General features: G+C 39.1%; 5 protein-coding genes and 3 non-coding genes across 13 annotated transcripts; 2 read left to right on the top strand and 6 right to left on the bottom strand.

Moving 5' to 3' along the window:
* The first annotated feature begins 1058 nt into the window (after positions 1-1058).
* Positions 1059-7675, top strand: map2k1 (mitogen-activated protein kinase kinase 1). The gene is made up of 11 exons (XM_004069617.5): positions 1059-1353; positions 5145-5355; positions 5467-5613; positions 5896-5973; positions 6107-6158; positions 6399-6523; positions 6621-6825; positions 6915-6979; positions 7063-7121; positions 7197-7242; positions 7305-7675. The coding sequence occupies exons 1-11, from the start codon at positions 1271-1273 to the stop codon at positions 7416-7418; spliced, it is 1185 nt and encodes a 394-aa protein (XP_004069665.1). The 5' UTR covers positions 1059-1270; the 3' UTR covers positions 7419-7675.
* A 6-nt stretch (positions 7676-7681) lies between these two features.
* rpl4 (ribosomal protein L4) lies at positions 7682-10811 on the bottom strand. The gene is made up of 10 exons (XM_004069618.5): positions 10671-10811; positions 10027-10198; positions 9843-9949; positions 9491-9629; positions 9213-9337; positions 8845-8974; positions 8450-8606; positions 8174-8257; positions 7878-7998; positions 7682-7796 (listed from the first exon to the last, which is right to left on the bottom strand). Exons 1-10 carry the CDS (start codon positions 10671-10673, stop codon positions 7725-7727), a joined length of 1110 nt encoding a protein of 369 aa, XP_004069666.1. The 5' UTR covers positions 10674-10811; the 3' UTR covers positions 7682-7724.
* Positions 8068-8134, bottom strand: LOC111947588 (small nucleolar RNA SNORD18). Its single transcript, XR_002873468.1, has one exon. It is a non-coding gene; the product is annotated as a small nucleolar RNA SNORD18 (small nucleolar RNA).
* On the bottom strand, positions 8327-8398 carry LOC111947589 (small nucleolar RNA SNORD18). The gene has a single exon (XR_002873469.1). It is a non-coding gene; the product is annotated as a small nucleolar RNA SNORD18 (small nucleolar RNA).
* Positions 9689-9787, bottom strand: LOC111947590 (small nucleolar RNA SNORD16). The gene has a single exon (XR_002873470.1). It is a non-coding gene; the product is annotated as a small nucleolar RNA SNORD16 (small nucleolar RNA).
* On the top strand, positions 10088-15718 carry zwilch (zwilch kinetochore protein). 3 transcript variants are annotated; one of them, XM_078948711.1, is made up of 18 exons: positions 10088-10225; positions 11432-11474; positions 11570-11662; positions 11846-12030; positions 12127-12317; positions 12410-12489; positions 12563-12718; positions 12876-12947; positions 13036-13129; positions 13209-13261; positions 13360-13462; positions 13553-13632; positions 13719-13875; positions 14037-14065; positions 14144-14280; positions 14355-14450; positions 14972-15087; positions 15179-15718. In XM_078948711.1, exons 1-18 carry the CDS (start codon positions 10212-10214, stop codon positions 15265-15267), a joined length of 1788 nt encoding a protein of 595 aa, XP_078804837.1. In that variant the 5' UTR covers positions 10088-10211; the 3' UTR covers positions 15268-15718. The 3 variants fall into 3 exon arrangements, with proteins under 3 accessions (XP_078804837.1, XP_004070037.1, XP_078804836.1); XM_004069989.5 differs by lacking the exon at positions 10088-10225 and adding an exon at positions 11142-11324; XM_078948710.1 differs by lacking the exon at positions 10088-10225 and adding an exon at positions 11165-11324 and having other exon boundaries at positions 11415-11474.
* On the bottom strand, positions 15471-20433 carry lctlb (lactase-like b). 4 transcript variants are annotated; one of them, XR_002873408.2, is made up of 16 exons: positions 20240-20433; positions 19445-19619; positions 19204-19364; positions 19029-19116; positions 18855-18964; positions 18648-18776; positions 18349-18444; positions 18142-18196; positions 17894-18055; positions 17525-17802; positions 17315-17441; positions 17040-17239; positions 16885-16948; positions 16518-16610; positions 16071-16115; positions 15785-15878 (listed from the first exon to the last, which is right to left on the bottom strand). XR_002873408.2 is itself a non-coding variant. In XM_023955780.2 (15 exons), exons 2-15 carry the CDS (start codon positions 19569-19571, stop codon positions 15763-15765), a joined length of 1758 nt encoding a protein of 585 aa, XP_023811548.1. In that variant the 5' UTR covers positions 19572-19619; positions 20240-20433; the 3' UTR covers positions 15471-15762. The 4 variants fall into 4 exon arrangements, 3 of the variants coding, with proteins under 3 accessions (XP_023811548.1, XP_023811549.1, XP_023811550.1); XM_023955780.2 differs by lacking the exon at positions 16518-16610 and having other exon boundaries at positions 15471-15878; XM_023955782.2 differs by lacking the exon at positions 16071-16115 and having other exon boundaries at positions 15790-15878.
* Positions 20434-20611: 178 nt separating this feature from the next.
* Positions 20612-22690, bottom strand: snapc5 (small nuclear RNA activating complex, polypeptide 5). Its single transcript, XM_078948712.1, has 4 exons — positions 22516-22690; positions 21844-21967; positions 21686-21766; positions 20612-21247 (listed from the first exon to the last, which is right to left on the bottom strand). Exons 2-4 carry the CDS (start codon positions 21931-21933, stop codon positions 21071-21073), a joined length of 348 nt encoding a protein of 115 aa, XP_078804838.1. The 5' UTR covers positions 21934-21967; positions 22516-22690; the 3' UTR covers positions 20612-21070.
* Positions 22691-24790: the final 2100 nt, after the last annotated feature.

The following is a 24790-nucleotide window of genomic DNA, read 5'->3' as shown; positions in this document are numbered from 1 at the left end:
CATAACAGTAGCTGGGTTAGGCTCTGCCAGCCCCTGACCCCAACAGGGATTCAATGGAATCAAAAAAATGGATGGATGGATTTTCACTAACATTTCTGTTATTTCCTCTGGCAGCTGTACCTTAAAGAAGGCATCTACAAGAGCAAAGGTTTGTTCTCTCTTGAAAATGACTTGCAGGTGTTTTATTTAGAGTAGAGTCCAACTGCTTGCCAGGATTTATCTAACGGATATTTAAAAAATGTGCAGGAAGTTGAAACTCCAAATCCTTACCTTGAGTGAATCATCAGTCGAATAACTTTTTCAATGGTCCACTTCTAGACAGCATCACGAATCCAAATGTTTTGATAAAAGAATAATAACTGAAAAACATTAAAATATTAAAGAAATGTGTTTTACATACATTTTTTTTAAAAACAACAACACTGAATTTATTGAATGAGCTACGTTGTTACCCACTTACTTTCAAGAAGGAACAAATGAGGGTCTTATAATTGTTTTTTTAATTAGCTGACAAAAGATGGCAAAAGACACAAAAATCCTGGAGTGATGGCACAAAACAACTCCCTGCCTACAGAGTGGTGTCAATGAAAAAAATGACAAAGAAATACTATTTTATTCTGTTGTACTTGTATTGTCGTTCTTCTTGCAAAAGTTTTGTTGTTGTTTAACTTAAATTGTTAACATTTTGTGTGAGGTGTGTTTTTTTACTTGCATTAACAGTAAAATGATAATGATCATTTTAACAATCGCTTCATCTTGCCTCTTAAAAAAAAGCTGTTCAGTCTTTCTCTGCTATCTAACTTGATGTTGACGGAATGGTCCATTGCCACACAGGGACAGGGGAGGACAAAACACTTTCACACGAGCAGTCTTATGCCATTTCAGTAATTTGGGCTTTTTATGACAGATTTAAACTATTGAGGAAATTATTTTAGACCATGTTTGTAAATGCCCCCCACACACACATGTGCAACAAGTCCGCCCCTGTACAATACACGAACTTCCCTCTGCTGCACAGGACTGCGATGCCAGCAGTCACCGGCAGAGGGCGCACTGCAATCAGGGCCTGACATGGTGCCCGGAAGACCAAGGTGTAAACATTTTTGTGACGTTCAGCTCACGTCCACCCGTTAAGCGAAGCATCAGCTGCGCTGGGTCTGCAGGTCGTGACAGCACTGCTCCGTTTTCGTTCCACTGGTTCGTCTGGCCGCCTTGTCCCTCCGTCCTCACGGCTTTCATTCCACAAAAAGGCCGATTCCTGAGAAAAAACATGCAGAAGAGAAGGAAGCCAGAACCGATCCAGCTGAACCCGATTCCCGACGGAAACACACTGAACGGAACCGGAGCCTCCGAGTGAGTGTTGGCGATCAGCTGTTTGTCACATACGAAATGTTACATAATTATGTTTACCACAGGAATTTAGAGCTTTTGGTGTGACAATAATCTGAGACACTGTCTGCACCGACTGTGGGATTATTTATTTATTTCACAGTTAAAACTGATTAGAAAGATAGGTTCAAAAAGTACTACTAACACAAGAACCTCTATTAGAACAGTACTAAGAAGACGAGCAGTGAATCCAAAGATACAATAGCGTCAAATATTTGTAAAAATGTTTCAAATAAACAAAAATTGCAGTGTTTTTTTTTTAAATTTAGGGGATCTGCTTAGAGAATCAGAGAAATCAAATCTCTGTCACAGATTAGTGTTAATACAGCTCTCCTCACTGTGACTGATCTAATCATCACTGTGAAATAAAGTGGCTCTCCAGCTCTCTTCAGCTGATTTCTGAGGGGAGGCACTGTTTAGTGATATGCTTGTGTGGGTTGGAGGTAAAGAGAAAAAAACCAACATGATAATGGAGAAATAAACCTGTTGTGACACCTTGTTTAGTGTAAATCTGTGGAAACAATTCTTTGTCATTCCACCAATAAGCTGGATCCCATTACATAACATGGTCTTCACTATGAAGCCTGTTTGTGCAGGCAGGATGCTTTCTGGTTTCTTTATTAGATGCAGCCTCTGAAAGTGATCTGTAGCCTTTGCAAATGAGCACATGAAGGAAATCTAAATCAAGGATTGGGGATATTTTTTTTTAAACTGCTGAGAGTATGTGGTAATACTGCTGTTTAATGTAATGTGAGGATGCTAACCTGCAAACAGGTGTTGCTTTGTTCTTGTTGTTTTTTAAGCAGGTTTTTTGGGGTACATTCTGACAGTTATCTGAAACAGTCTAAAAAGCACTTTCTATATTCATATAGAAAAAAAAAGGTCCATTAAATTACACAGATTTTACTTTCCTAGCTCCATGTGAAACTCAACACTGTATGGCTCCATAACAGACTATAATGTGAGTGCTTGATGGCAGTCATCTAGTTTGGTATGTATTCTCCAGATCAATATTAACTGTAGAAAGCTCTTCTTCACATTAGCTCCTCCAATCCTGGCCCTTAGTAACATGTGATCCAAAATGTTGTTGTTCACCTTTCGGCATATCCCTTCAGAGGTCGCCTCAGTGAATCAGCTTTTACCGATTTACTGAAGGGACATGTGTTTTTGGCAGTGATTTTTACGTCGGATGTCCTGTATTTTTGCTGACTGGGGACCGGCACAGGGAAGACCCAGACTTGGGGGGGGCCCCCCTTGGGTCTTGCTCAAGGACCAACACTGGATGAAGCCTGGTTTCCCATGCGCCAGTCCTACACTCAGCTAACTGAGCCATCCAGCTGCTTGACATGTGATCCAAAATGTATTTTTTAGGTTCCGACATGAACTTTTAACAACATTGACTGACGTATGTCAAAACAGGAAATCCACTATTTTGCAAAAAAACATTTTGTGTGATGAAAAGAATGAGTCAAGTAACCATAAAGGTTAGTTATATGTATATGTCTAGCATTTCTAAGCATTGGGTAGTTTTCTATTGTCAGCATAATTTGACAAAAGTACGTTTTACTGTGTAAGCCTCATTCTCCTGCCTCCCTATGTTGTTTTGAACACACCTGTGCGTACAAATGTATCTCCTTAACCCTGTGGGTAGAAAGGGAATCAAAGATATAACAAGACAAAACAATATTTCATTAACTAATCTGAAACTCTCCTCTTGCTGCATAGAAGCCTACTCTTTTTTTTTTTAACAGATCTGAGTTCCTTCATTTAAGTTTCTTAATATTCATCATTTTTGTCATAAACTGTTTTCAAATCCACTGTTTTTGCTGACATTTGTCTGCAAGGCTCGGTGCAGAGCTGCAGAACGGGTTTCTTTCGTACCTTTATCTCCCATTAGATGTCCTTGAATATGACGCGAATGGATACAAGAAAGGCCGGCTACGTGCGCACACCCCCTGCACCTCAAGTGGTGCTGCCCCTGTGGTTGTTGCACCCACATATATTGTGTTGAGTGTGTTTCATGCTAGTTCTTTTCTCATCTCCTCCACCTCCAGCTCTTGTTGACAAAACACCCACGCCGCCCACATCTACATGTAGCTCGTTTCCATGGATATGCAGCCCTACTGACAAAAATAAAAGCACTTAAACCCTGTCTTTGCTGCATGACGGAGCATTAGAGGAGAGCTCAATGCCCAGCTTTGAGTAGTTATCAGTGAGTTGTGGTTCGACATGGACGTAAAATTCATAGCTGTGATGAAGCTGAAGGAGACCTCTACAGCAGGAGATCAGTCAATGCTCCTATGATATGTAGAAATCATACTTCAGGGCTGCGCAAAACTGCTATAGTACCGAAATGATCGGAATTCGTTTTTAATACAATGTAATTTGATTTATTTCAATTATTTTAATTCCAATTCCCATTTCAAACCCAGCTGTGTTTGGTTATGAAAAACTATTTCCACAAAACATTTCATTTAAAGTAGGTGAATATTAAAATGTCATTAATCAAACTAGACATTCTTATGGTAAAAAGTAACAGAAAAGGTTTGAAGACTGAAGGGAAAAAAAAGAAATAAGCAAAAGGGGATGAATGGATTTTGCTCTGTTAAAGGAAAGCTCTATTAATTTAATAGATTTTTTGAAACCCAAGAACATGTTACATTGCAAAACCTCTTCTCAAGTCTCCAAAACTCTAAACACAAAATGGCACTTTCTAAATGCACTGAACATGCTTTTGTGCATCTGACACAACAATCTGACACCATTTTAAAACAAAATGACACATATAAGTCACCGTCCCAAACACCTCAGTGGTTAACTGTTACCATTTCAATCAGGAAGTCGGCACGATAAAAGACCACAGGTGATCCACTTATTTTTTTTTTTTTTACAAAAATGGAAGATATAGCAGACAGGAAGAGGAAGAGGAAGGGTGAGAATGAGATGATGTTGAAAAGGTCTTGTGGCAGCTATGTGGCAAGATGCAGCCTGATTATTTCTCTTCTCTTTTTTTATTCTATATCTTTTTTCTGCACATTTGATCCGCAATTTTCATTTTCAGTTTACTGTTTTTGTGTGCTCATATTTGTGTTCCCCCTGATGTAAATGCATCGGCTGTGCATGTGTTCCACTGGAAAAGTTCCTGTTTCAAAAGGATGTGTGTGTATATGCAAAATATTCCTGTACATGTGAAAAATCTGAAGAGTTTTTATACAATTTAACTATTTTAAATGATGACAAAGCATATTAAAGATCACAGGGCTTTTCACCACACTAACAGTGTGGAGTTAGTTAAATAAAAATCTGGTAATAGGAATAAAGTGTGTGCCGCTTGATTTTGATCATGCTACAAGTAGTTTTGGTTACAGTGTGCCTTTTTGCAGAATGAATGAGGTATTTCTCAGTGTGTGTGTGTGGGTGTGTAGTTTTGTGAATATTTTGATGAAACCAGCATGGTTTGCAACATTGTGTGTTAGAAATTGGGGGGAAAAAAACGTCATTTACTTTAAATGAGGATGGAAGAGGTTTCTTAGTTGCTCAGTTGTTGGAGTGAAGAACAAACATTTATATTGTAATATTCCTTCACACAGCGGCTCATTGATAAATTCTTTACTTGAATGAGCACAAATGTGTTACAACTCTTTGTTGTGAACGTTGGCGAGGCTAAAGAGCATAGGAGATTTTCCCTTCTCCTTTTTCCCACTCCTGCTATAGGACACCTAACTCCAATCTGTCTTTATCCTCTTCTGTTTAAGGACGAACCTGGAGTCTCTGCAGAAGAAGCTAGAGGAGCTTGAGCTGGATGAGCAGCAGCGAAAGCGCTTGGAGGCCTTCCTTACACAGAAGCAGAAAGTGGGAGAACTGAAGGACGACGACTTTGAGAAAATCTGTGAGCTTGGTGCAGGCAACGGAGGTGTCGTCTTCAAGGTCTCGCACAGACCTTCTGGTTTGATCATGGCAAGGAAGGTAAGCCTTAAATGAAGTGTGGACTAAACTCAGTAGCTTCAGCTTAGAGAAAACTTGTACAATTGAACATATTGAGGTAAAACGAAAAATCGGAGTTCCTCTGTGTTGCAGCTGATCCACCTGGAGATCAAACCAGCCATCAGGAACCAGATCATCCGGGAGCTGCAGGTTCTGCATGAGTGCAACTCTCCATACATTGTAGGCTTCTATGGAGCTTTTTACAGCGATGGAGAAATCAGCATCTGCATGGAACACATGGTAAATCTATTTATTAAAAAATATATGAATTTCGTTTTATTATTCCAAACCAACCAAGTAAATGCTTCAAATTATATGATCATATAACATAACATACAATAAATTCAAAGGTAGCATTGAACTAAAATAGAATAACCTGTAATTTTGCCAGTCATATACTTGTTGTATTGCTGATTACAAGATCCTTTAGTATTGTTTATGTAAGAAAAAAAATGAGGTTGATGGCTTCATGTGCCTTTATTTTACTGACTTCCTCGTGTTTCCTCTGCATTCTGCTTGTAGGACGGTGGCTCCCTGGACCAGTCTTTGAAGAAAGCAGGCAAAATCCCAGAGCAGATCCTTGGCAAAGTCAGCATTGCTGTGCGTAGCCCCAACACTTCGCCTACATATTTCATGTTCCGAGAAATTTTAAGCAAGCTGAGCAAAGAAAAACATTTTTGGTTTAGCTAAATGCATTCCTCTGTGTTGATGTGAGGCGTTTTGGTTCTTGCAGGTCATTAAAGGGCTGTCTTACCTGCGTGAGAAGCACAAGATCATGCACAGAGGTGAGAATTTATTCTGTAGATCCTCCTCTTTCCAAAGAAGAACAAAACAGAATCCAGAACTATTTCAGAGCCTGGAAAGGGAATTATTTGGGGTTTTTTTGAGGCGGTGATGGAAAGCAGAAGGAATGGATGCTATGAACGTAGTATTCAACTTTTAAAAGATGTTTTTACTTGTACTTGATGAAATCTGAAGCGAGAAATGTTCTCCAGTAATTTAAATTTGTGAATTGTCTCCTTCAGATGTCAAACCTTCTAACATCCTGGTGAATTCCCGAGGTGAGATCAAGTTGTGTGACTTTGGAGTGAGCGGGCAGCTGATTGACTCCATGGCCAACTCCTTTGTGGGAACTCGCTCCTATATGTCGGTGAGTCAGGATCATATTTCTTCAAACGCCAGTGATTTTTTTCTTTTTTAATTGATGAAAATAAATACTGTCTGACCGAATGTGGATTGTTGTGCAGCCAGAGCGCTTACAGGGAACTCACTACTCAGTTCAGTCAGACATATGGAGCATGGGCCTGTCTTTAGTAGAAATGGCCATTGGACGCTTTCCTATCCCTCCACCTGATTCAAGAGAGTTGGAAAAGATTTTTGGGTTCCCTGTGGAAGGGGAAACGGCCTCCAGTGAATCTCCAAAACCACGCCCACCTGGACGGCCGGGAAGTTGTAAGTATGCGATGACATCTGTTCAGCTTGCCGGTACATGCAAATATGCAGAATTTACAGCTTGCTTTTCATTTCTGTACTCATCCCAGCATATGGACCAGACAGTAGACCGCCAATGGCCATATTTGAACTACTTGATTACATAGTCAATGAGGTTTGTTCATCTTTGTACATTCTGAAGTCATTTAATAGATTTGTGCTTAGACTCTGCTGATGCGAACACATTTGTTTTCTTAGCCTCCACCAAAGCTTCCTGCAATTTTCAGCTCTGAGTTTCAAGATTTCGTCAACAAGTGGTACGTATGGAAAACTTATTTACCTACATTCAAATGTTCTGCAAGCCACAATACTTTTGCTTGCCTCCTCTGCAGCTTGATAAAGAATCCTGCAGAAAGGGCCGATCTGAAGCAGCTAGTGGTAGGTAAGACCATCTACTGGATTTAGTCATCTGGAACCCTAATTCCCACTTTACTTTTCAGGTACATCCTTTCATCAAGCAGTCTGAAGCAGAGGAGGTGGACTTTGCTGGCTGGTTGTGTAGCACCATAGGACTCAGCCAGCCTCTGACACCCACCCACACCACCACCATTTAAGATGTTGACTAAAGAATTTGTATTTTTGAAATCAGCTTACACCAAGAATGCACTTAAGGATGTGCAGCCATTTCTAAACCCGATGTGTATAAAGTAAAATGCCAAGTGAAGCATTGTGCTAAAAGATTTTTTCTAGTAATTAAACTATGAAAAAAGCTGCTAAATCTTTGTGCTGGTTACTGTTCTGTGCTCTATGCTTAACAATCCCTGAGCTTATGTCATATTTTTAAACCTGGAAAATAAATATTTGAACAACAGCAGACTCCATTTGAAACTGGTTTATTGAATGAACTCTAGTCTGTATGTTCATGCCTTGGGCTTTTCAGCTCCCTTCTTCTTTGCAGATCTTTTCTTGGGCTTCAGCATCTTGGCCTTGATCTATGAAAACATTTAACACTTCGTTAGCAAAAACAGTCGCTACACTCATCTTGGGATGTTGCTGCGTAAAGTTGGACTTACAGTCGGGTCGTGCTTCAGGATGGCATGACGTCTTACTGTCTTGGCATACGGGTTCAGCTTGAACATAATCTTCAGGTTCTTCAGAGGATTCTTCTTCATTACTCTGCGGTTGATCTTTTTGCTGTTGTAACAAATCCTACTGTTAATATGAATTCCTGCTTTCTGCATTAAGTGCAAATACATTTGTGCATAACTCAGAACTTCCATGATAATCAGAGTTCAGAAACACGGACCAGAAGTGGAAATCATCACAGCTCGCTAGTTAAAGGTTGGAGGGTAAAGGTAAGGTTACGTACTTGGGGGCACGAAGTGCCTTCTGGATCTCCTCGCTCTTCAGAATCCTGCTTAGGTCTGTGTTAGTCATCTTATGCATTGGAAGGCTGGAACAAAAGATCAGCTTAAGTCCACAGAAAAACCAACTAAACCAACTTTACGTGACAGTGTTGCTTCAGCTCAGAACTTCGTTAAATATCACAAAGATCAAAAACACGGACCATGAAGTAAGAAGCTCATCATGACATGCATGAGCAACGTATGTACGGTAGTAACTGATGGACAGTGCTGAGACATACTTGTAGTCAACCTTCAGGGTGGCAGGCTTACGCCAGGTGCCGTACAGGTCATCCAACTTGCGGAAAGCGCTTTCTGTCCAGATGCAGAAGCGCCCAACGTGACCACCGGGAGCAAGTCTCAGGAGGTTCAGTTTGTTCACGTTCTGCAAAGTGATGCCTAAATGAGACAGAAAAACAGTTGTTGGTTTAGTAAAGTTATTTTAGCCAGTGCTGATTTCCACATCATAATGTTCATAAACAGATTTATTCTGGAGCAAAAGTTATGAATGCAAAATGTGTCTAGTAACCATAGCAATCATTTTCATTTGTTACACAAAGGCTGCAGGTTAATAATAGTTTCCAACAAAAAGATGAATTAGACAACAACAGATGGTAAATGCAATCATACAGAAGACCTGGAATATTCCTGAAGGCTTTAGTCAAACCAGCATCTTGGTTGTAGATTATGCACGGCCCTTTGCGCTGGATACGTCTACGATTCCTCATCTTACCCTTGCCCGCACGCATGCGCTGGGAGGCGTATACCTGACAACACAACGCAAGTTAGACCACTGCCCAACAACACAATGATAGAATACTGTGTGCTTTGAATTTAAACGCTTCGTTTCAGCAAGATCAGCAAGGATCCACCCATTGATGTAAAAATAAATATACTATTTTTTTAATTAATTAAACCATGTTGCATACAATCTGATCATTCTTTAAAACCTGTTAACCATAGCTAAACTAAATGTGTTTAGTTGAGCATTGCAGAGCATTTCACCTTCTTGATGTCATTCCAGGCTTTAAGCTTCTTCAGCAGCAGCACTGCCTCCTTAGTCTTTTTGTAGCCCTCAACTTTGTCTTCAACCACCAATGGGACTTCAGGGATTTCTTCAATGCGGTGCCCTGATGAAATGTTACATAAACAAAGTCCATACAGTTAGAGTTGTCTTTTTATTGGTTTAAATTTTGATTTGCATTAGTTAGCCGTTACGTTTCAATAAATTAATGAATTTAGTTTATCTGTATTAACCTGGATAAGGTATTTCTTCAGGTTACCTTTGGACATCACGAGTGCAGGAATGGCAGAGGCAGCCAGGGCAGAGCAGATGGCGTAACGCTTCTGGGGTGTGTTGATCCTGCGGTGCCAACGGCGCCAGGTTTTAGTCGGGGCAAACATGCGACCACCACGGCACATCTTAACGAAAGTCAAGGAGGTCTGATGCCACAGCAAGAAACACTGAAACGCTTCTAACCTGCTCAGACTCAATGATCACCAGCCATCTGCGCCAGTATAAGACGGTAGGCATTCTGTCACTGGTCACAGAGTCAGACGCAAATTACACCATCATAGCAAGTAGTACCGCTTTCCTAAAACTAGTTTAAAAAAAAACCCGGATCAAATGGATACATTTCCAAAAGCACCCTGGCCAGAGCGGTGAGTACCACCACCTCGCACACGTGGAATACGGGCCACAGCTCTTCCTGTTCCCCAGGACTCTGCACTGGTCTGGTGACCTGGAATACACAATTATACGCCTGAGTTTACATTTATATACACATCACAGTCACCTTTCAAAATAAGAATAACTAACCTGCCAGCTCGCTCACAGCATATGGCTGACGGTTGTTCTTGCGCATGTTGGTGTGCACAAAGTTTACAACATCAGGGCGAATCGGGGCCTTAAAGACTGCCGGCATCAATACGTTTTTGCCGACAGATTCTCCTTTCTCGGAGTACACCGAGATGAGAGGTCGGGCACACGCCTAAAGGAAATAAATGACAGTCATCAGGTAAGGAACTTTCAGAGACAACATAAAAGATCAAGTGGCCTTAATGAATTTTCAAATGCACTTATTGTTAAGTGTTACGAGCTGAGGCGATTTCCAATGGGTCTTCCTGTCGTTTATAACAAATTTCTAAAACGCTAGCTAAATTTTAAGACCTTAGTTGAAGCATCTTTAATCATATACTCAGAATTTAACAAAAAAAAAGCATGTATATGTTGAGCAAATCGCTGCAACAATCGAGACTGAAGTAGTAGTCACACGTGTAACTCGGCTAAACTAGCCTGTTAGGCCAAAATGGCTCCTCGTGAAACCTTCGCTAGCTAGCAGTATCTTGTTTTCATTTGCAGTTGTACAAAGAAAATGAGACAGCTGTGCGAAGCTATTTGAAACATAGTACAGTTACAGTACTCTAGATGAGCATGATCTGATTCTATTCGTAAAATCTCACCATTTTTGATAGTTATTTTTCGGCTCGCCGGGAACCACGCTCCACTCGCTATGGCGGCCACAGTGAAAAGGAAGTTGGTGACTTTTCTGTGAAGATTTATCCCTCCGCTTCCAGAGCGACGACTTCCGTTTAAAACCTTATGTGCATAGTTTTTTGTCCTTACCTAAAGTGAAAAATAGAATATGAAGTAATTATATTGATAATAAATATGACAATTAAATATGTTAAATTGATCATATTTTTTCCTAAGAATAAAAAAACCCCACTTTTTTCAATTGGGACTATATGTCGACTCCACGTTGGCGCATGAAACTAGAAAGCCCGAACTACTTTCCCATGTCTCTTTTGAAGGTAATAATATTGACTTTTTTGTGTGTTATTAAAATTATTTGTTTTCAAAAGTTGTTTTAATTTAACTTTAAATGTGTTGGATTTCTGTAAAACAAAATTATCGCTGATCACAATTTGACCTATGACCTGATGTCGTCACACTGTGGAGAAGCGCGGGAGTGTCAAAACATCAACAGTGGCTCACATTTTTAGCTATAGTTTGGGTTCTTATTTGCGGTTCTTTGTATTTTGAGCGATCGACTGAAATTACGTGATGGGTTCGAAGGTGATACTTAACGCTAAGGAGTTTTTCTCTATTCTTCGGTGAGTGCTGTTTAAACAGTGTCGACGTGAACGAAAACAAATCATTTATTTTACATGTCGCTTGACCAATTTCTATTATAATTTGTAAAGATGTATGTCGATTTCAGGTCGCTTCAGGTTGAAAGTAGCAACGATTCAGTCACATTTGAGGTAATTTTAGCTGAAGTATTTGCAGCGGTAAAGTCTCTGTTCTGGGTTGATAAAAGTATGAAGTTGTTTGTTTAAATAATATTTATTAATTCCAGGAGGACATCCATATTGTAAAAATGAATGGGGACAAAATTGCTGCAGTGAACATGTATTGTGGCAACCAGACCATCTTTGTTTGTGAAAAAGCTGTAAGTATTCTGAACTTTTGGATGGGTCAAATAATTAGGAAGTGGGAAGCAATTGATGACTTTTTTTCCCAATAGATTGGTTATATACTGATGTGGGTTTTTGATTTTTAAGTGTATGCATTTTTGATGCAGCTGATATTTAACTTCTGTTCTCTTTAATGCTGTAATGTCTGCTTTCTTTAGACCCCAAAAAAATGTCAACCAGAGAATCAGCAAATGACATCAAGCTGTGATGATAACGACGATGACGATGCTGCTGATGATGATATTGATGTTGATGATGCTGATGATGATGGTGCTGATGATGCAGATGCAGATGCTCTGCAGACAGAACTGGTGCCACAGCCACTCACAATCATGAAAGCAAGGTGGGGATAAAATGTTCAACATTTTGCTTATATTTACAAAACGTAAGGCCATTTTCCAAGCTGTGTTTGTAATCAACTGTTTTCCTGTCTCTAAAGGCAGTTGCTGTCTTGGTATACATTATCTTTGAATCCTGGTATGTCGATTGCTGACAAGAATCCCGCCTTACATCCTCTTTGGGTGCGCTGTGACATGTCTGACCCCGCTGGAACAACTTGGCTTGGGGCCGAACCAGTCTGCGTCGACACTAAAATAACTGCCATCAAACTCTACTCCATCACCTGCAAATGTATTTCTTGGCCATTTATCCCAAACTAACTCATCCTTGAATCAATAAAATCATATTATTGTAACTGTTTCACACGTTTTACTCATCCTTAGGTTCAACTGTGGACAAACGGTCTCTCATAACCTTAGAAGAATTAAAACAGGAGCATAAAAAAAGGCACAACTCGTCTTCTGTAAGTGTGCGTGAACTTAAGTTTGTCTGCATTTTATGATCCTTTGTTGACATACATTTGTCAATGCTTCCAGATAGGGATTAAAGGCAGTGCTAGATTCAGTCTGTTTGGCTCCACTGTTGTCGAGAACACGACAATTGAGTCGCAAAGCAGTGTCACAGTGGACCTGAAGTGGAGTCATGTGGAGAGTGTCCTTGAGGTCCCACCTCTGTCCTCGACTGCAACACTGGTGAGCAGCAGAGACTCACACTGCCTGTGTTTTAATAGAAAGTATTTCATTATTTTATACATCAAAGTATAAAAAAACAAATAAGGATTTTTCACGGAAATTTGAGCTTTAATGTCTGATTTTACTTCCCTTTTTTTGGGTCTTTTTTTAATTGCAGAATATTAAAGTTGCTACTGGAGACATGAGAAGCCCCATGTTTGAGATGTACAGAGAACTAGAGTTTCTACAGGTGAGTTTCTCATCAATTAAGCTATAAATGTGCAGATGGCCTTCTGTTAAAATAAACTCAAGTTTTCTGGTTTTTGTTTCTTTTTTAGACTTTAGCAGATGGTTTGAGAACGGGTGAGACTGAATGGATGGAACCTTTGGAAAGCATGTCAGCTGTTAATCTGACCAAATCCTACCTAGAAGGTATTAACTTTTAGAAAAGTGAATGCACCCCAAATACTCCATCTAGTGGTAAAAAAAAATCTTTTGTTTCTGTTTTCAGAGCTTCAAAGTACAGCAAAGACACCCCGAGATCAGCCAGCAAAGACACCTGAGGTAACATAATACTGTGCTAAAACCTTTTTTTCTTCTTCAAAAATGCACGTAGCAAAACTTATGTTGGATCTGTTTTGTTTTTTTGTCTGTTTTTTAAGACCTCAAAGAGGAAGTCTGAAACGGAAACTCCAATTTTCAACTCTTTCTTGGAAAGAGGAGACATGGACTTCGTGGAGCAGCTTTGGATTCGCATGAGAAAAAGTCAGTCAGGTTGTCTCTGCTGTCAGAACTGGGGTTGCCTTTCAAATGGACAGAAGGAACCATTCTTCTCCCACTTTCTTTCCACGGCAGGCGTAACCTCATACCAGGATATTGGAGACTGCCTGAAGTTAGTCATTGACGCCCTAAGATACGGTGACATCAAGCCCTGGGTAATTAGCAATGTAGCTTTAAAAAAAAACAACTGTTAATTTCAATGAAAGGATTTATAAGCACTCTGTTTTGGGGTGTTTTACAGATTCACAGAGACAGCAGCAGCTCCCTCAGCAAGCTCATTCTACAGTCCTACCACCAGCAGGTGGATCATGTTTCTCTGACAGGCATCACTCCTGTCAGCATGCTGCTAGAAATGGGTTTGGACAAGATAAGAAAAGACTACATCAACTACCTGATTGGTAACCACCTAACTATTGCTGTAAAGCTCCCCAACTAAAACACAAATACTTTTTAACCTAAGATTCTGTTGCACTTCTGATTTATAAATTCAAAGTCTGGGAGGACTTTAAAAAAAATACAAACTGCAAAAATTTTATTGCAAACATTTTTCTTGTTTCAGGTGAAGAGCTGACCACTCTGAATCACTTGGTAAGAGGAAAGTATTTTTAAAAGACCCATCTGACACTTCTGAGATGTGTTTCATCATAAAAACAATGTTTTTCTCAGTGGTATTATTTGAACACGGAAGTCGATTTGCAAGAGCAAGTGGCTCGACTCAGAAAACTGCACCATCTGCTGGACATCATCGTGACCAGCAGTACCTTCCTGTGTCTGCCCTACGACCGCCTCTTCCATCTCACTCAGTAAACAACTGAAGATTTTTATCGCAAGTTTAATCAAGCTGAAAAAGAACGTTACATTTTCGTTTCATTTGCAGATCATGCTTGCAGTACTACAAAACAGCCGCATATGATGAAGAGCACGAGTTTAAACTCCAGATCAAACCTGCAATGATCAGCCATTTCTATCAGAAGTAAGTTCTGTCTGTTCTGCCTTTTGAAATGACCATTATTTTGAAAAGCAAAAATGTATTCCTCTATCTTTAATGAGATTTTATTCAAGTTGGGCAAACATTTGGATCTTATTTTCCTTTGTAACTTTAGCATGATTCTTCTTTTTTTTATTCAGTTCAATTGTAGAAATCCACTAGAGCTTCTTTTTGGTATAGAAAACACTACAAACATGTATGTGATGAGTTCTGCTTAAGCAGTAGAAAAAGTAGTTTTGTGATTTAATCGAATGTCAAGCAGAATGTCAGAATGCCAAACAAACTGTGGAAGTATAACGAAATGTTTGCCTTATATTAATTTGGAATCTTAAAGGAGCGTCTGTTTAGTGAGAAGTCAACCCATCAAATCAGATCAAACAAAATCCATTTTGATCTCAACTTGCAGCCATAAACAACTTATTTTATTAAGAAAAAAAAATGTATAAATGCCACTAAAAGAGCATAATCACAAATGTTAAACCAGACTGGTTGGGTTTTTACCACAGAGAGCACCCCATTAAGTGGGGGGTGGAGGTGACCAGCGGACACACCCCCTGGGAGGTGCGGACATCCTTGCAGCTCAGCGACAGACCTCTAGTTGATCACGTCGTCTTTGAAACCGGTAATATGTCCCCCCCCAAAAAATCTGAGTTCTATTTAGTCAATATAATGATGATGAGTTAATTTCTTAAAATATGTTTTTTTCCCCCCAGATTATCCAACGGACACAGCTAGTGAGGACTGCGAAGAGCCTGCTTTCTTTTCAACCATGTTGTGCTGCAGCCTTGTCAGCTGTGCATAATTTAGTTTAAAATTGCACAAAAACATTTAGGTGTTTTGAGATTTGTGTTAGCCACTGAAACTGTTATTAAAAACCTGCAGTAACCCCTTTTTGTTTTATTCTGACATTACCTTATTGATTAAGTGTACCTCTCTGTCCATCTGTCTGTCCATTTTTCTTAAGAGAACAATGGCAGAGAAAATAATACATTCATTGAAGAAATATTGGCCAAACAAATTAGTTTAATTTAAAGTACAGAGGATAATAGTGGCTGTTAGCAAAAACAACATTGCACTTCAGTGTTCCAATATGGAAATCAATATATTGGAGGTGTATTCTGAAAGTTTTGCCTTCTAAGTTCCAGTATTTTTCCGGAAACTTTGTATTCACACTTTAAATTAACACTCAATAGTTTTCTCTAAGCTCTGTTCAAATTCTCACACATAACTCATTAAAAAGATAAGCTCTTGGACCACATGTGTGCACAGACTGTTGATTTTGGGGTTTGCACACTTTCTAGTTCCGCCGCCGCAGCAGGAACATAAGGAAGATGGCACAGAGCAGAATGGAGAGCGTGCACACGGTGGGAACAACGATCTCAGTCACCATCTCCATGTGGCTGGTCAGGGGGTCTGCAAGAACAAACACATCCATGCACGTTTTTGTAAAAAAAAAAAAAAACATTTTATCCAATAATCTGGGGACTTCTAATGAAGCTGCTTGTAATGAGGCAAAGTCACAGCACTCAAAGGGTTAACATTTCTCTGCTCATTTAAATCCGTTTTTTTTTAAATCACTTTTTCTGAGCAAAAGGAATTTCTTACCATGTATAAGTCTGAGAATATTGGCAGCAGTACTCCGCTGTTCCTCTATTAAAAGAAGCAAAAGTACTCACAGTGGATTAACAACAATTTAACCCTTTGAGGACTGCATGCATCTGCTGGGGAATATTTCACAAAGCTGCATTCAAGAGTTTTCTAAGCCAAGAAGATTTTAATGTGAAGCCATGGACAATTAGGATGCTAAATTATTTTTTTAAACTTTGTTTTAGAAATTCCACAGGTATCAGATTTACGGACTTAAATTTAAAATACGCTTTGTGAAATACTTCTTCATTTCTTTGAAGCTGCTGTAAGAACAGTTAAGCAGAACAGAATTAAAGCATGCTCAAAAGCTGCTAGCTAGTTTCTTTATTTGTAGTCTGCTGCAGAGGCTTCAGTCATTTAGTCTTTTCTTTTTATAAACCACACATAAAAAAAAGCACAAGTTACATTGATTTGGGGACATGCAACCCAAGGTCTAAACTTCATCATGCACTGGCCAAACCTTGGGCTTTTCTGCATGTTCCTGGGGTATTCTTCTAGCTGGAGGGGCAAACAAAGAAGATATCTCAGGAATTCTGCACCTCAGGACCTCGGGTAAATTTTGTTTTCCCTATTTTGTTTCTCAAAAATAACTAAACAACTAAGAATTGAGTCACCAATAGGCTAATTGTCATTTTCAAATGATTTATTACTCAAAAAAGCAGATTTTAATTTGAAATGGGATCTTTGGGATGGAATCTTAATTTGTTTACCCCAGCTAGTTTTTAGGCCGTATCACTAGATTGCGGTGGAGGGATGTTTCAGAGGAACTGACCTGCTGCCAGCAGCTGATTGCTTGAAGAGCAGGTTTCTACCGCCTTCCTCCTCCAGTTTTCAACCTGTGGATGTTCACCATAAAAGTTTCTTAGTTATGGAAAAACTTTTGCTTTGCTTTTTTAATGGTTTCAATTTTGTTGATTGGAAAGTAACCTCTCTTTGGTTTGGAAATCCGTTGGAGCTGATTACTTGTTTGTAAAACTGGACTGAAGCTTTGGGATAGCGAGGCTTGTTTTTGTTTCTGAAGTCCACATAATACAGTCCAAATCTCTCCGAGTACCCTTCATCCCACTCAAACTTGTCCAGTAGGGACCATGCGGTGTAGCCTTTCACATTTACTCCATCTTTGATTGCTGGGTGACATGTAAGAGGAAATGAGATGAAATTTTGATCAAGCAAGCGGGATTTACCACCAACATTAAAGTCACCTTTCAGCATCTCATTGATGTAGTCTTTGAAATACTGGATCCTCCAATCGTCACACAGCTCCGTGCACAACATTTTCTCAGAGACTCCATTCTCTGTCACATAAATGGTTGGGTTTCCATACTGAGTCTGGATTAGGAACAAAGCATAGCAATTCACTTTTCTAGTGTTGTGTGTGTGCAGCAGATAGCTTTTCTAGTGTTGTGGTTCACCTTGACAAAATTCAGCAACCGTCTAAAACCCCAGGGGACAGAATAGAGCCACTCTGATCCGGGGTCAGGCCAGCGCGGGTCAACCAGCTCAGCCACGTCCCGGTCAGTGAAGAAGCTGCTGCTGCTCCGGCCTGATGGGTTGTTCTTGTGGGTGATGTAGCGAGTGGTGAAATGACCGATACCGAGGAAGTCACAAGTCCCTTTGATGTAGCTCTTCTCTTGGGGGGAAAACGAGGGCAGTCGTGATGTCCCCAGCCCCTGTTGAGCACTCTTCCTTCCTGCATGGCAAAAAAAAAAAACCAACAAGTTAATTCCCGACTGATTAACAGAACAGAGAACTACCGGATCAAGTAGTTGCTGTTCACTTACCAACAAAGTCTTTCATCACCTGAGGGTAGTCACCATGAAAGATGGGGGTGGCGAACCAGCCCAGGGAGAATTGGACATACCTCTCAGATGCTTCAATGTCTCTCTGGTTGCTGATGTCCACCGGCTCACCCCAGTCCCCCGACAAAGAGATGCCAACCAGACCTGCACAAGTCAGCATTGGTTCTCAAAGATACTTAAACGAACAAACAAGTCTTACACACCAGTTTATAGAATTTAAATTTGTATACCTCTTTGTTTTCCTCTCCACTGTGTATCGTAAGTGTGCCAAACCTTAGCGTGAGCCTACAGGGAAAGGCAAGTGTTTATCTTTCAATTTATTACTAAAGTCAGATTTATGGGACAAAAGTTAGCCCCCCCACACATGTGAAGAGTCTAAATCCATATCACTTTTTTTTGTGTACCTTAAACATATAAAGGCACGCGTGGCCGCTTACCTTAATAATGTGATGTGCAGCTCTGTATGCCCCCGTCCCTCTCAACCTTAGCCCAGGGGCGTGTTCTCCGGTTTCATACCCCTCAACTGCTACAGACTGCAGATGGGAATGAAGGTGCTCAAGTCAGGCATTGTCAAGGTTGCTCTTCACTTACTATCATGGTTGTTGATGTTATCATTTCTTCCAATCAGTTTTATAAAGTTAATCATTATTTTTTAATGGAGATTTAGTGACTGTTTTTCCTTTAAAAATGGTATCATGAAGGCAAGATTAAATGGAAACTCTAGCTGTCAACTCACCCATGGATTGCTGAAGGTAATCCAGTGCTTCACTCTGTTGCCAAATCTCTCAAAGCACAAGTTTGCAAACTCATTAAAATGATTGACCATGCTGATGTTCTGCCATCCTCCATATTTCTCTTGTAGAAACTAAAAAAGCAGATAAAAGCTTGAAAGATTCATGAAGCAAAATCATGCTTAAGGAAGGTTAGTACTGTGTAAACCAACCTGAGGAAGGTCCCAATGATACAGCGTGACAATGGGCGTGATCTTGTTTTCCAAAAGTTGGTTGATCAGTTGATCATAATACTGTATTCCTCTTTCATTTATATGGTCAGCTGAAAATAACACCAGAGTTGAGATAGAAACACAATCTTGTGCCAGTTAGAAGCAGTTACTCACACTTTATTCCAGTGGGAATGATCCTGGGCCAGGAGATGGAGAAAATGTAGTGGTTAAGCATCAGTTCCTTCATCAGAGAAACATCATCCTGCATAAAAACAGGAAGTGGAAGCTTAGATTTTATTTTTCTGCCTACCCAGCCCCTTGTGGTTTTGCTAGCTTTGAGAAACTCCACCTTGACTTTGTAGTAGCCCTCACAAGAGGAATCTCCTGTCTCATTTTGTTGGATTTTGCCTTTTTTGTGACTGAACACATCCCAGATGCTCAGTCCTTTTCCATCTTTGTCCCAGGCTCCTTCTGTTTGATAGGCCGAGCCTCCGGCCCCCCACGAAAATCCTACAAAATGCAACATTTTAAAGCATAGATACCTTTTTAAAAGACCCATCTGACACCAGCTTGTTGTTTTTTTTTTTTACCAGCTGGAAAAGTGCCATAATAGAAGGAGCCGTGCTCGTCCTTTGTCCAGTCGAAGTCCTCAGCCGCAGACAGACACAACACCAACATAAGCACATGGCACACACTGACTGCACAGCTGGGCCGCATGGTACCTCTGAGTCTGCAGCACAGTTCCTGACTCGTTCTGCTCCACTCCTTCAAAAACAAGAAGCTTTAATCATACATGCCTGCAAATGTACGAGTTACAAAGACAAACTTGATAGGTCAAAATGTCAATGAACTGCTGGCATTCTGAAAGCATTCAATATTATGAAGCATGAGGGATGGGGGGGGTCCCACGTTTCTAATGCAATGCCTCTTTTCAAATTCAATGGAGTGTAGAAACATCTTGCTGAGGCAGACAGATCCCATACAAACTGTTGTTCCACCTCTGCAAGCAAAGCTAGTGTCACAGAGGTTAATGTATCTACAGTTCACATGACAACCATTTATCATATGCCCGGAAAAAAGAACAGGATTGTTTGACAAAGCAAAATAATTCAAAGTTATACTTTTTTGGAGCATCAATAACAAAGAAAACAAACCAAAAAAAAGATCAAACAATAATTATGGGTTAAAAATTCTTTTTATCAAGCATTTGGGGTCAGACTCATAAAAAAAACATTATTAGAAATTTATTATACAAGTATATCAGCTACATAAGAAACGTAAAAAAGGAATGTACCAATTTCACATATATTTTACACATTACAGACCACTCACTCTTCATAATTACAAATGTTAAATAAAATGTAATTACTTTCTGGTCCTGTTACCTGTAAGCTTTATGAAGATTGCATTTGGAGCAGGCTGGCCACCTGAGTCTGAAAGGCGACAGGGATTTTCCTGGAGCAGCAGAACATGTAAAAAAGCAGAGGTCTCTGAACCCCCCGTTTTCACATTGGCTGCTGAAACGCTACCCTTCTCCAGAGCTGTCCCTGCTGTCAGAGTGAAAGCTGGCAGTATTGTCGGGCAGCCTGTATTGTTTTAACTGTTTAGAAAATGCTGAATGGTTTTCTAAACGAAAGTGTTTGCTCTGCATAATCCATTTTCCTGGATTAGGTTGGGACAAAAGTATTAACACCATAACTTTAATTTTTAACCCAACTAGATTTCAAAATGAAAAAAATAGCAAGCTTGTAGACAACTGCCACATGAAAATTTTTTTATTTTTGTGCTTATTATTTTGTACACAGTGCATCCATATTATCTTCATCCGTTATGTTATATTTGAACAAGACAGCTTTGATTTTTCAGGGAATTTTTGCTATTTTTGTTATTCCCTAATGTTCAAAGTGTCACAAACGTTACAGTACAGGCACCTATTTTAACACAGTTTTAATGCACTTTACTTTACTCACACATGTTCTATAAAATTTGACATTTGACTGCAGGTAAGGACTGAAGGTATAATGTTGAAAATGAGACACACAGGGGATAATGCTAACTCTACAAATCCAAGCACTGTAACTCATTCTCTCAAAATAAGTTAAACATGTTAACTAATCAAAACAGAAAAACAACCAACCCAAATCAAATAAAAACATGTGTTTGGTTACATTAAGTTCACATTTGTCTTCAGTCAATGCACAGACGACCCACAATTCTCAGTAATCATCATCTTCCTCCTCATCGTCCTCAGGCACAATTTCAAGCTCATTTTCGTCTTCCTCTTCATCCTCATCTTCTTCCTCATCCTCTTCCTCCATATCACTATCCACAGCTGCGTTCAGTAGGAGTTTGGTGCGATTGATTTCACTCTCATCGTCAAGATTCATTTGAACCTAAGGGGGAAGGAAATAAGACAACAGCATGCCTGTGAAAACATTTGTCTCAAAATGAATCAGAAGACAATTTGAGTTGGTGTGAAAGAACAAAATCCTGTGAGCTCACTTTTATGGAAAAAAAAAAAAACCAAAACTTAAGTATGGGCTTTAGGAGTCTTCACAGCCAATATACAGATATTGCATTAAGTTAAGAATAAGCGCACACAGTGGATAAAAATGAAATAATTAATACAAAAGCTCCTTTACTTTAACTATGTCCTTTGATGCACTATAAAAAGTGTTCCAGATGTAAAGATCAACCATGTTTCCTTTTACTTTACAAAGTGGGAATTTTTCAGATTTAGTAACATCTTCCATTTTATCCATATGTTTATTTATATATTTACACAGCGAGCTAGGTTGTGGTTTTATGTTCTGCAAGTTCAGGTCGTTTACCTCAGTTTCAGTATTTGAACGCTGAGAGGCCGCATCTTCTGTTTGGGCACTGATAATAGACTTCAAGGTTCCTTCTTCAAACTGAGACATGACACAGATATAACATAAATGTCAAGTGAAAACCCACATCCATGAATTTTTCCCGAGCCTGCACTCACTTTCAAGCGGTTCAGCTGGTCTTGCAGCATGACTTTGATTTTGAGGAGAGTCTCCTCCTCCTTTTTCAACTCCTGCAAGCGGCTGTGCATGTTTCCAGCTCCAGTCAGACCATCACTCAACACTCTGACAAAGCAGAGACAAAGTCTAAGGTTTTCTAGTCTAGAAGTGTAGAGTGTTTTGCATGAAATAATTTTATAATAATTATAAAAAAATGTATAAAATAAGCCATCTTTATTAAACAAGTATAATTTTTATACTTAATTTAAATAGCATGAAAAACATTAACATTAGGTCCAGCTAAAAGACAAATTATATATATATATATATATATATATATATATATATATATATATATATATATATATATATATATATATATATATATATATATATATATTTGTGTGTGTGTAAAACAAAAACCTCTTAAATTACAGTACAATTTAATTAACGCATTTATGAAACGTAAACACACTAAAATATTTGGGTGAATTACACTTTGAAGTATTTTTCTTCCAACCCACACAAATTTGAATTCTATCTGCCAAACGTCTTCTTATGTAAAAAGATTATCATCAAAACAATACAACCCAACGCTAGTCAACGAACAAGCTAGCTTCCACCAGGAAACAGTTCTGCTCGAATTTGTTTACTTATCTAGGTTGTTTACTTACCAAGGTTCTTCTGGTCAATCTTCCCGCAAGACTACCATTACAAAGTCGACTGAATTCGGGAAAGGACTAAAAAAAGGTTTATCCGAAAGGATATATTTTGCATACAGACGTGCAATGCACATCGAGACGACATTAGTTCCTGTGACAAGTTTTAGATCATATCCGGTATCAAGATACATTCAAGTACTGTAGGAAATTTAAACAGTAGTCCGACCGTCTACGAGTTGCAGGTTAGAAACCTATGGTTTTGCATTAGGCAGTAACCTAATTCAAAATTTACATTTCTTCGGCAATCACGTTTTGAAGAGTAAATTTCTCTCAAAATATCGTTAAAAAAACTCTATCAGAAAATATTTTTAGAAGTAATTTTGAACTTCCTGTTCATGTAGAAAAAAACCGATCACAAGATAAAGTACCTCCTAGTCGGTGATTTTGAAGGCCAGTCTACTGGGCGACATCCTGTGGTGAATTGGTGGTAATCCCACGTTTGAGTCAATTTTTCTTTTTTGACATTTCTGTACTTTAACACATAATTTTTATATCACAAAATCTTCAAAGACTGGTATACGTATTAAAATAGATTTTTGTTATGATTTTATTTTTAATTGGTTGTCAATCGATGCATTTCAAAGAGAGTACTGAAGCGGCAGGTGTCAATCTACATGTGCAGTATGAATATGCCTGGGATTACTTTTTGTGCATAAAAAATTTGAACGACTACTGCAGGTCCTATAACAGTTTTTTTCTTCTTCATATCGTGCTTTTTTTCATCTTTTAAAGCTTGTACGTATGCCAAAAAAGTTTTTTTACGTTTGTTTTTAAAGCACTTTTGGTGGTGAGTAAGCTTCAGAAATAGGTTATACATAACACAGTTGTAAAGAAAAGCCATGGCATTGCCTGGCCTTAGACAAACATTTATCACTCTAGGATACCAACCTTCAAATCATTCAGGTTTTTCTGAATTCTTCCAACCTCCTTTGGATAAAACAAAAAAGCAGAGATGAAACAAGTTATTAATTCAATAAAAGCTCAAATAAGTAACAGATGGGCCCTACTAATCTGAACAAGATTAGGAACCACTCTTAATCAGTCTTCAAAAATGTTTAAAGAGGCCATTAGGTTTTTATAGGATTTTTCTTGCTAAGTTCATCCAGATGTGTGCATTGTTGATCACACAGCATGCAAGCACACCTGGAAAATAAATGGAGCCCAGCCAAAATGGAAACATACTTTGCAGTTCACACATATATGAAAAGAGGAAAGCAGTGGTAGGTAAGTTTTACACAATTCTTTGTTTTTGTGGGTTTACAGTTATGGCATTGTGAGGGCAGAAGTAGGAAATGACATTTAAATACTATGAGGTCACAAATCATATTGGTTTATTGGCATATTGTCACATTTGTGTTGGTGTCAAATTGTTTTCAAATCAAAATAAATATGTGAAAATGTGCTTTAATTGTGACAATCAGGAATTGTTTCAGTAGTAAAATCTCACTCCAACTACATTTTTATCTATTTTAAAAGGGTTTCCAGGGGTCTTTAATTATGATTATTATGATTATGTTTAATCTAAAAGCCTGTGACATTTTTTAAGACATATTTTCTGCAGAGTGGGAGTTCTTCATTCGAAATTCGTCTCTGAGTTGTAGGTGGAACTGTTGGCTTGGAAGTAACCCTATGCCAATATCCCATCATTCCCTTGTTTACACTCTTTCCCGCTAGCTTACAACCCCTCACAACCCCAAAATAGGATAAGTTTAGCAAATAAAAAAAATAAAAAGAAAGAAAAATTAAACGGCGAGCAATATCGGGGATCCAGCCATACAGATGCCAGCTCAGACGAGGAAAATGAAGACTGATGGATCTATTTGTCTGCAAGTGGATGCATCAGCACTGGAGCATAGAACGAAGGCTTTGAAGCACCCATGGCCAACTACACCTGGCTGCAGCCTGCAGAACTGCACAACATAGTGCAGGCTGCAGCCAGGGCTTACTCCCCATGGCAGCTGCTGCATCACAAACCTGAGCCTTTTCCAATGGCAGGTTTTTATCTGCTCCTGACCCTTTACGATTTGAATAAAGAAATACTCATAAATCCAGTTTTAATCTTAAATTCTTTAATATATGTCCTCCATGAAAGAAACAGATAGAATGCATCCAAAATTATTAAATGTACTTTCTTGTTGCTCTGTACAACAGCAAAACAATACCATGCACCCAAAACACCAAATGGCTGATGTTCTTTTTAGGGAAACAAACATCTAACTGGTTGCTA

The sequence above is a fragment of the Oryzias latipes genome, chromosome 6, assembly GCF_053564925.1.
Source record: "Oryzias latipes strain Hd-rR chromosome 6, Olatipes_Hd-rR_3.1".
Classification (NCBI taxonomy): Eukaryota; Metazoa; Chordata; class Actinopteri; order Beloniformes; family Adrianichthyidae; genus Oryzias; species Oryzias latipes.
The sequence above is the reverse complement of the archived record's forward strand: the minus strand, read 5'-3'. Positions and strand labels throughout refer to the sequence as shown.

Excerpts from the sequence above, each read along its gene's own strand:
- snapc5 (XM_078948712.1), bottom strand. The coding sequence starts at position 21,933 with ATGCACAGCCGCTTGCAGGAGTTGAAAAAGGAGGAGGAGACTCTCCTC. Across the intron at positions 21,767-21,843 it reads ACCAGCTGAACCGCTTGAAA|TTTGAAGAAGGAACCTTGAA; the intron begins GTGAGTGCAGGC and ends GTCATGTCTCAG. Across the intron at positions 21,248-21,685 it reads GTTCAAATACTGAAACTGAG|GTTCAAATGAATCTTGACGA; the intron begins GTAAACGACCTG and ends CTTCCCCCTTAG.
- zwilch (XM_004069989.5), top strand. The coding sequence starts at position 11,275 with ATGGGTTCGAAGGTGATACTTAACGCTAAGGAGTTTTTCTCTATTCTT. Across the intron at positions 13,130-13,208 it reads GACCAAATCCTACCTAGAAG|AGCTTCAAAGTACAGCAAAG; the intron begins GTATTAACTTTT and ends TTCTGTTTTCAG. Across the intron at positions 13,876-14,036 it reads CTACATCAACTACCTGATTG|GTGAAGAGCTGACCACTCTG; the intron begins GTAACCACCTAA and ends TTCTTGTTTCAG.
- lctlb (XM_023955780.2), bottom strand. The coding sequence starts at position 19,571 with ATGCGGCCCAGCTGTGCAGTCAGTGTGTGCCATGTGCTTATGTTGGTG. Across the intron at positions 18,197-18,348 it reads CTGCACATCACATTATTAAG|GCTCACGCTAAGGTTTGGCA; the intron begins GTAAGCGGCCAC and ends CTTTCCCTGTAG. Across the intron at positions 17,442-17,524 it reads GGTTGCTGAATTTTGTCAAG|ACTCAGTATGGAAACCCAAC; the intron begins GTGAACCACAAC and ends TTCCTAATCCAG.
- map2k1 (XM_004069617.5), top strand. The coding sequence starts at position 1,271 with ATGCAGAAGAGAAGGAAGCCAGAACCGATCCAGCTGAACCCGATTCCC. Across the intron at positions 5,356-5,466 it reads GTTTGATCATGGCAAGGAAG|CTGATCCACCTGGAGATCAA; the intron begins GTAAGCCTTAAA and ends TCTGTGTTGCAG. Across the intron at positions 6,159-6,398 it reads GCACAAGATCATGCACAGAG|ATGTCAAACCTTCTAACATC; the intron begins GTGAGAATTTAT and ends TGTCTCCTTCAG.
- rpl4 (XM_004069618.5), bottom strand. Across the intron at positions 8,975-9,212 it reads CCTGGAATGACATCAAGAAG|GTATACGCCTCCCAGCGCAT; the intron begins GTGAAATGCTCT and ends TTGTGTTGTCAG. Across the intron at positions 8,258-8,449 it reads ACCCTGAAGGTTGACTACAA|CCTTCCAATGCATAAGATGA; the intron begins GTATGTCTCAGC and ends CTTTTGTTCCAG.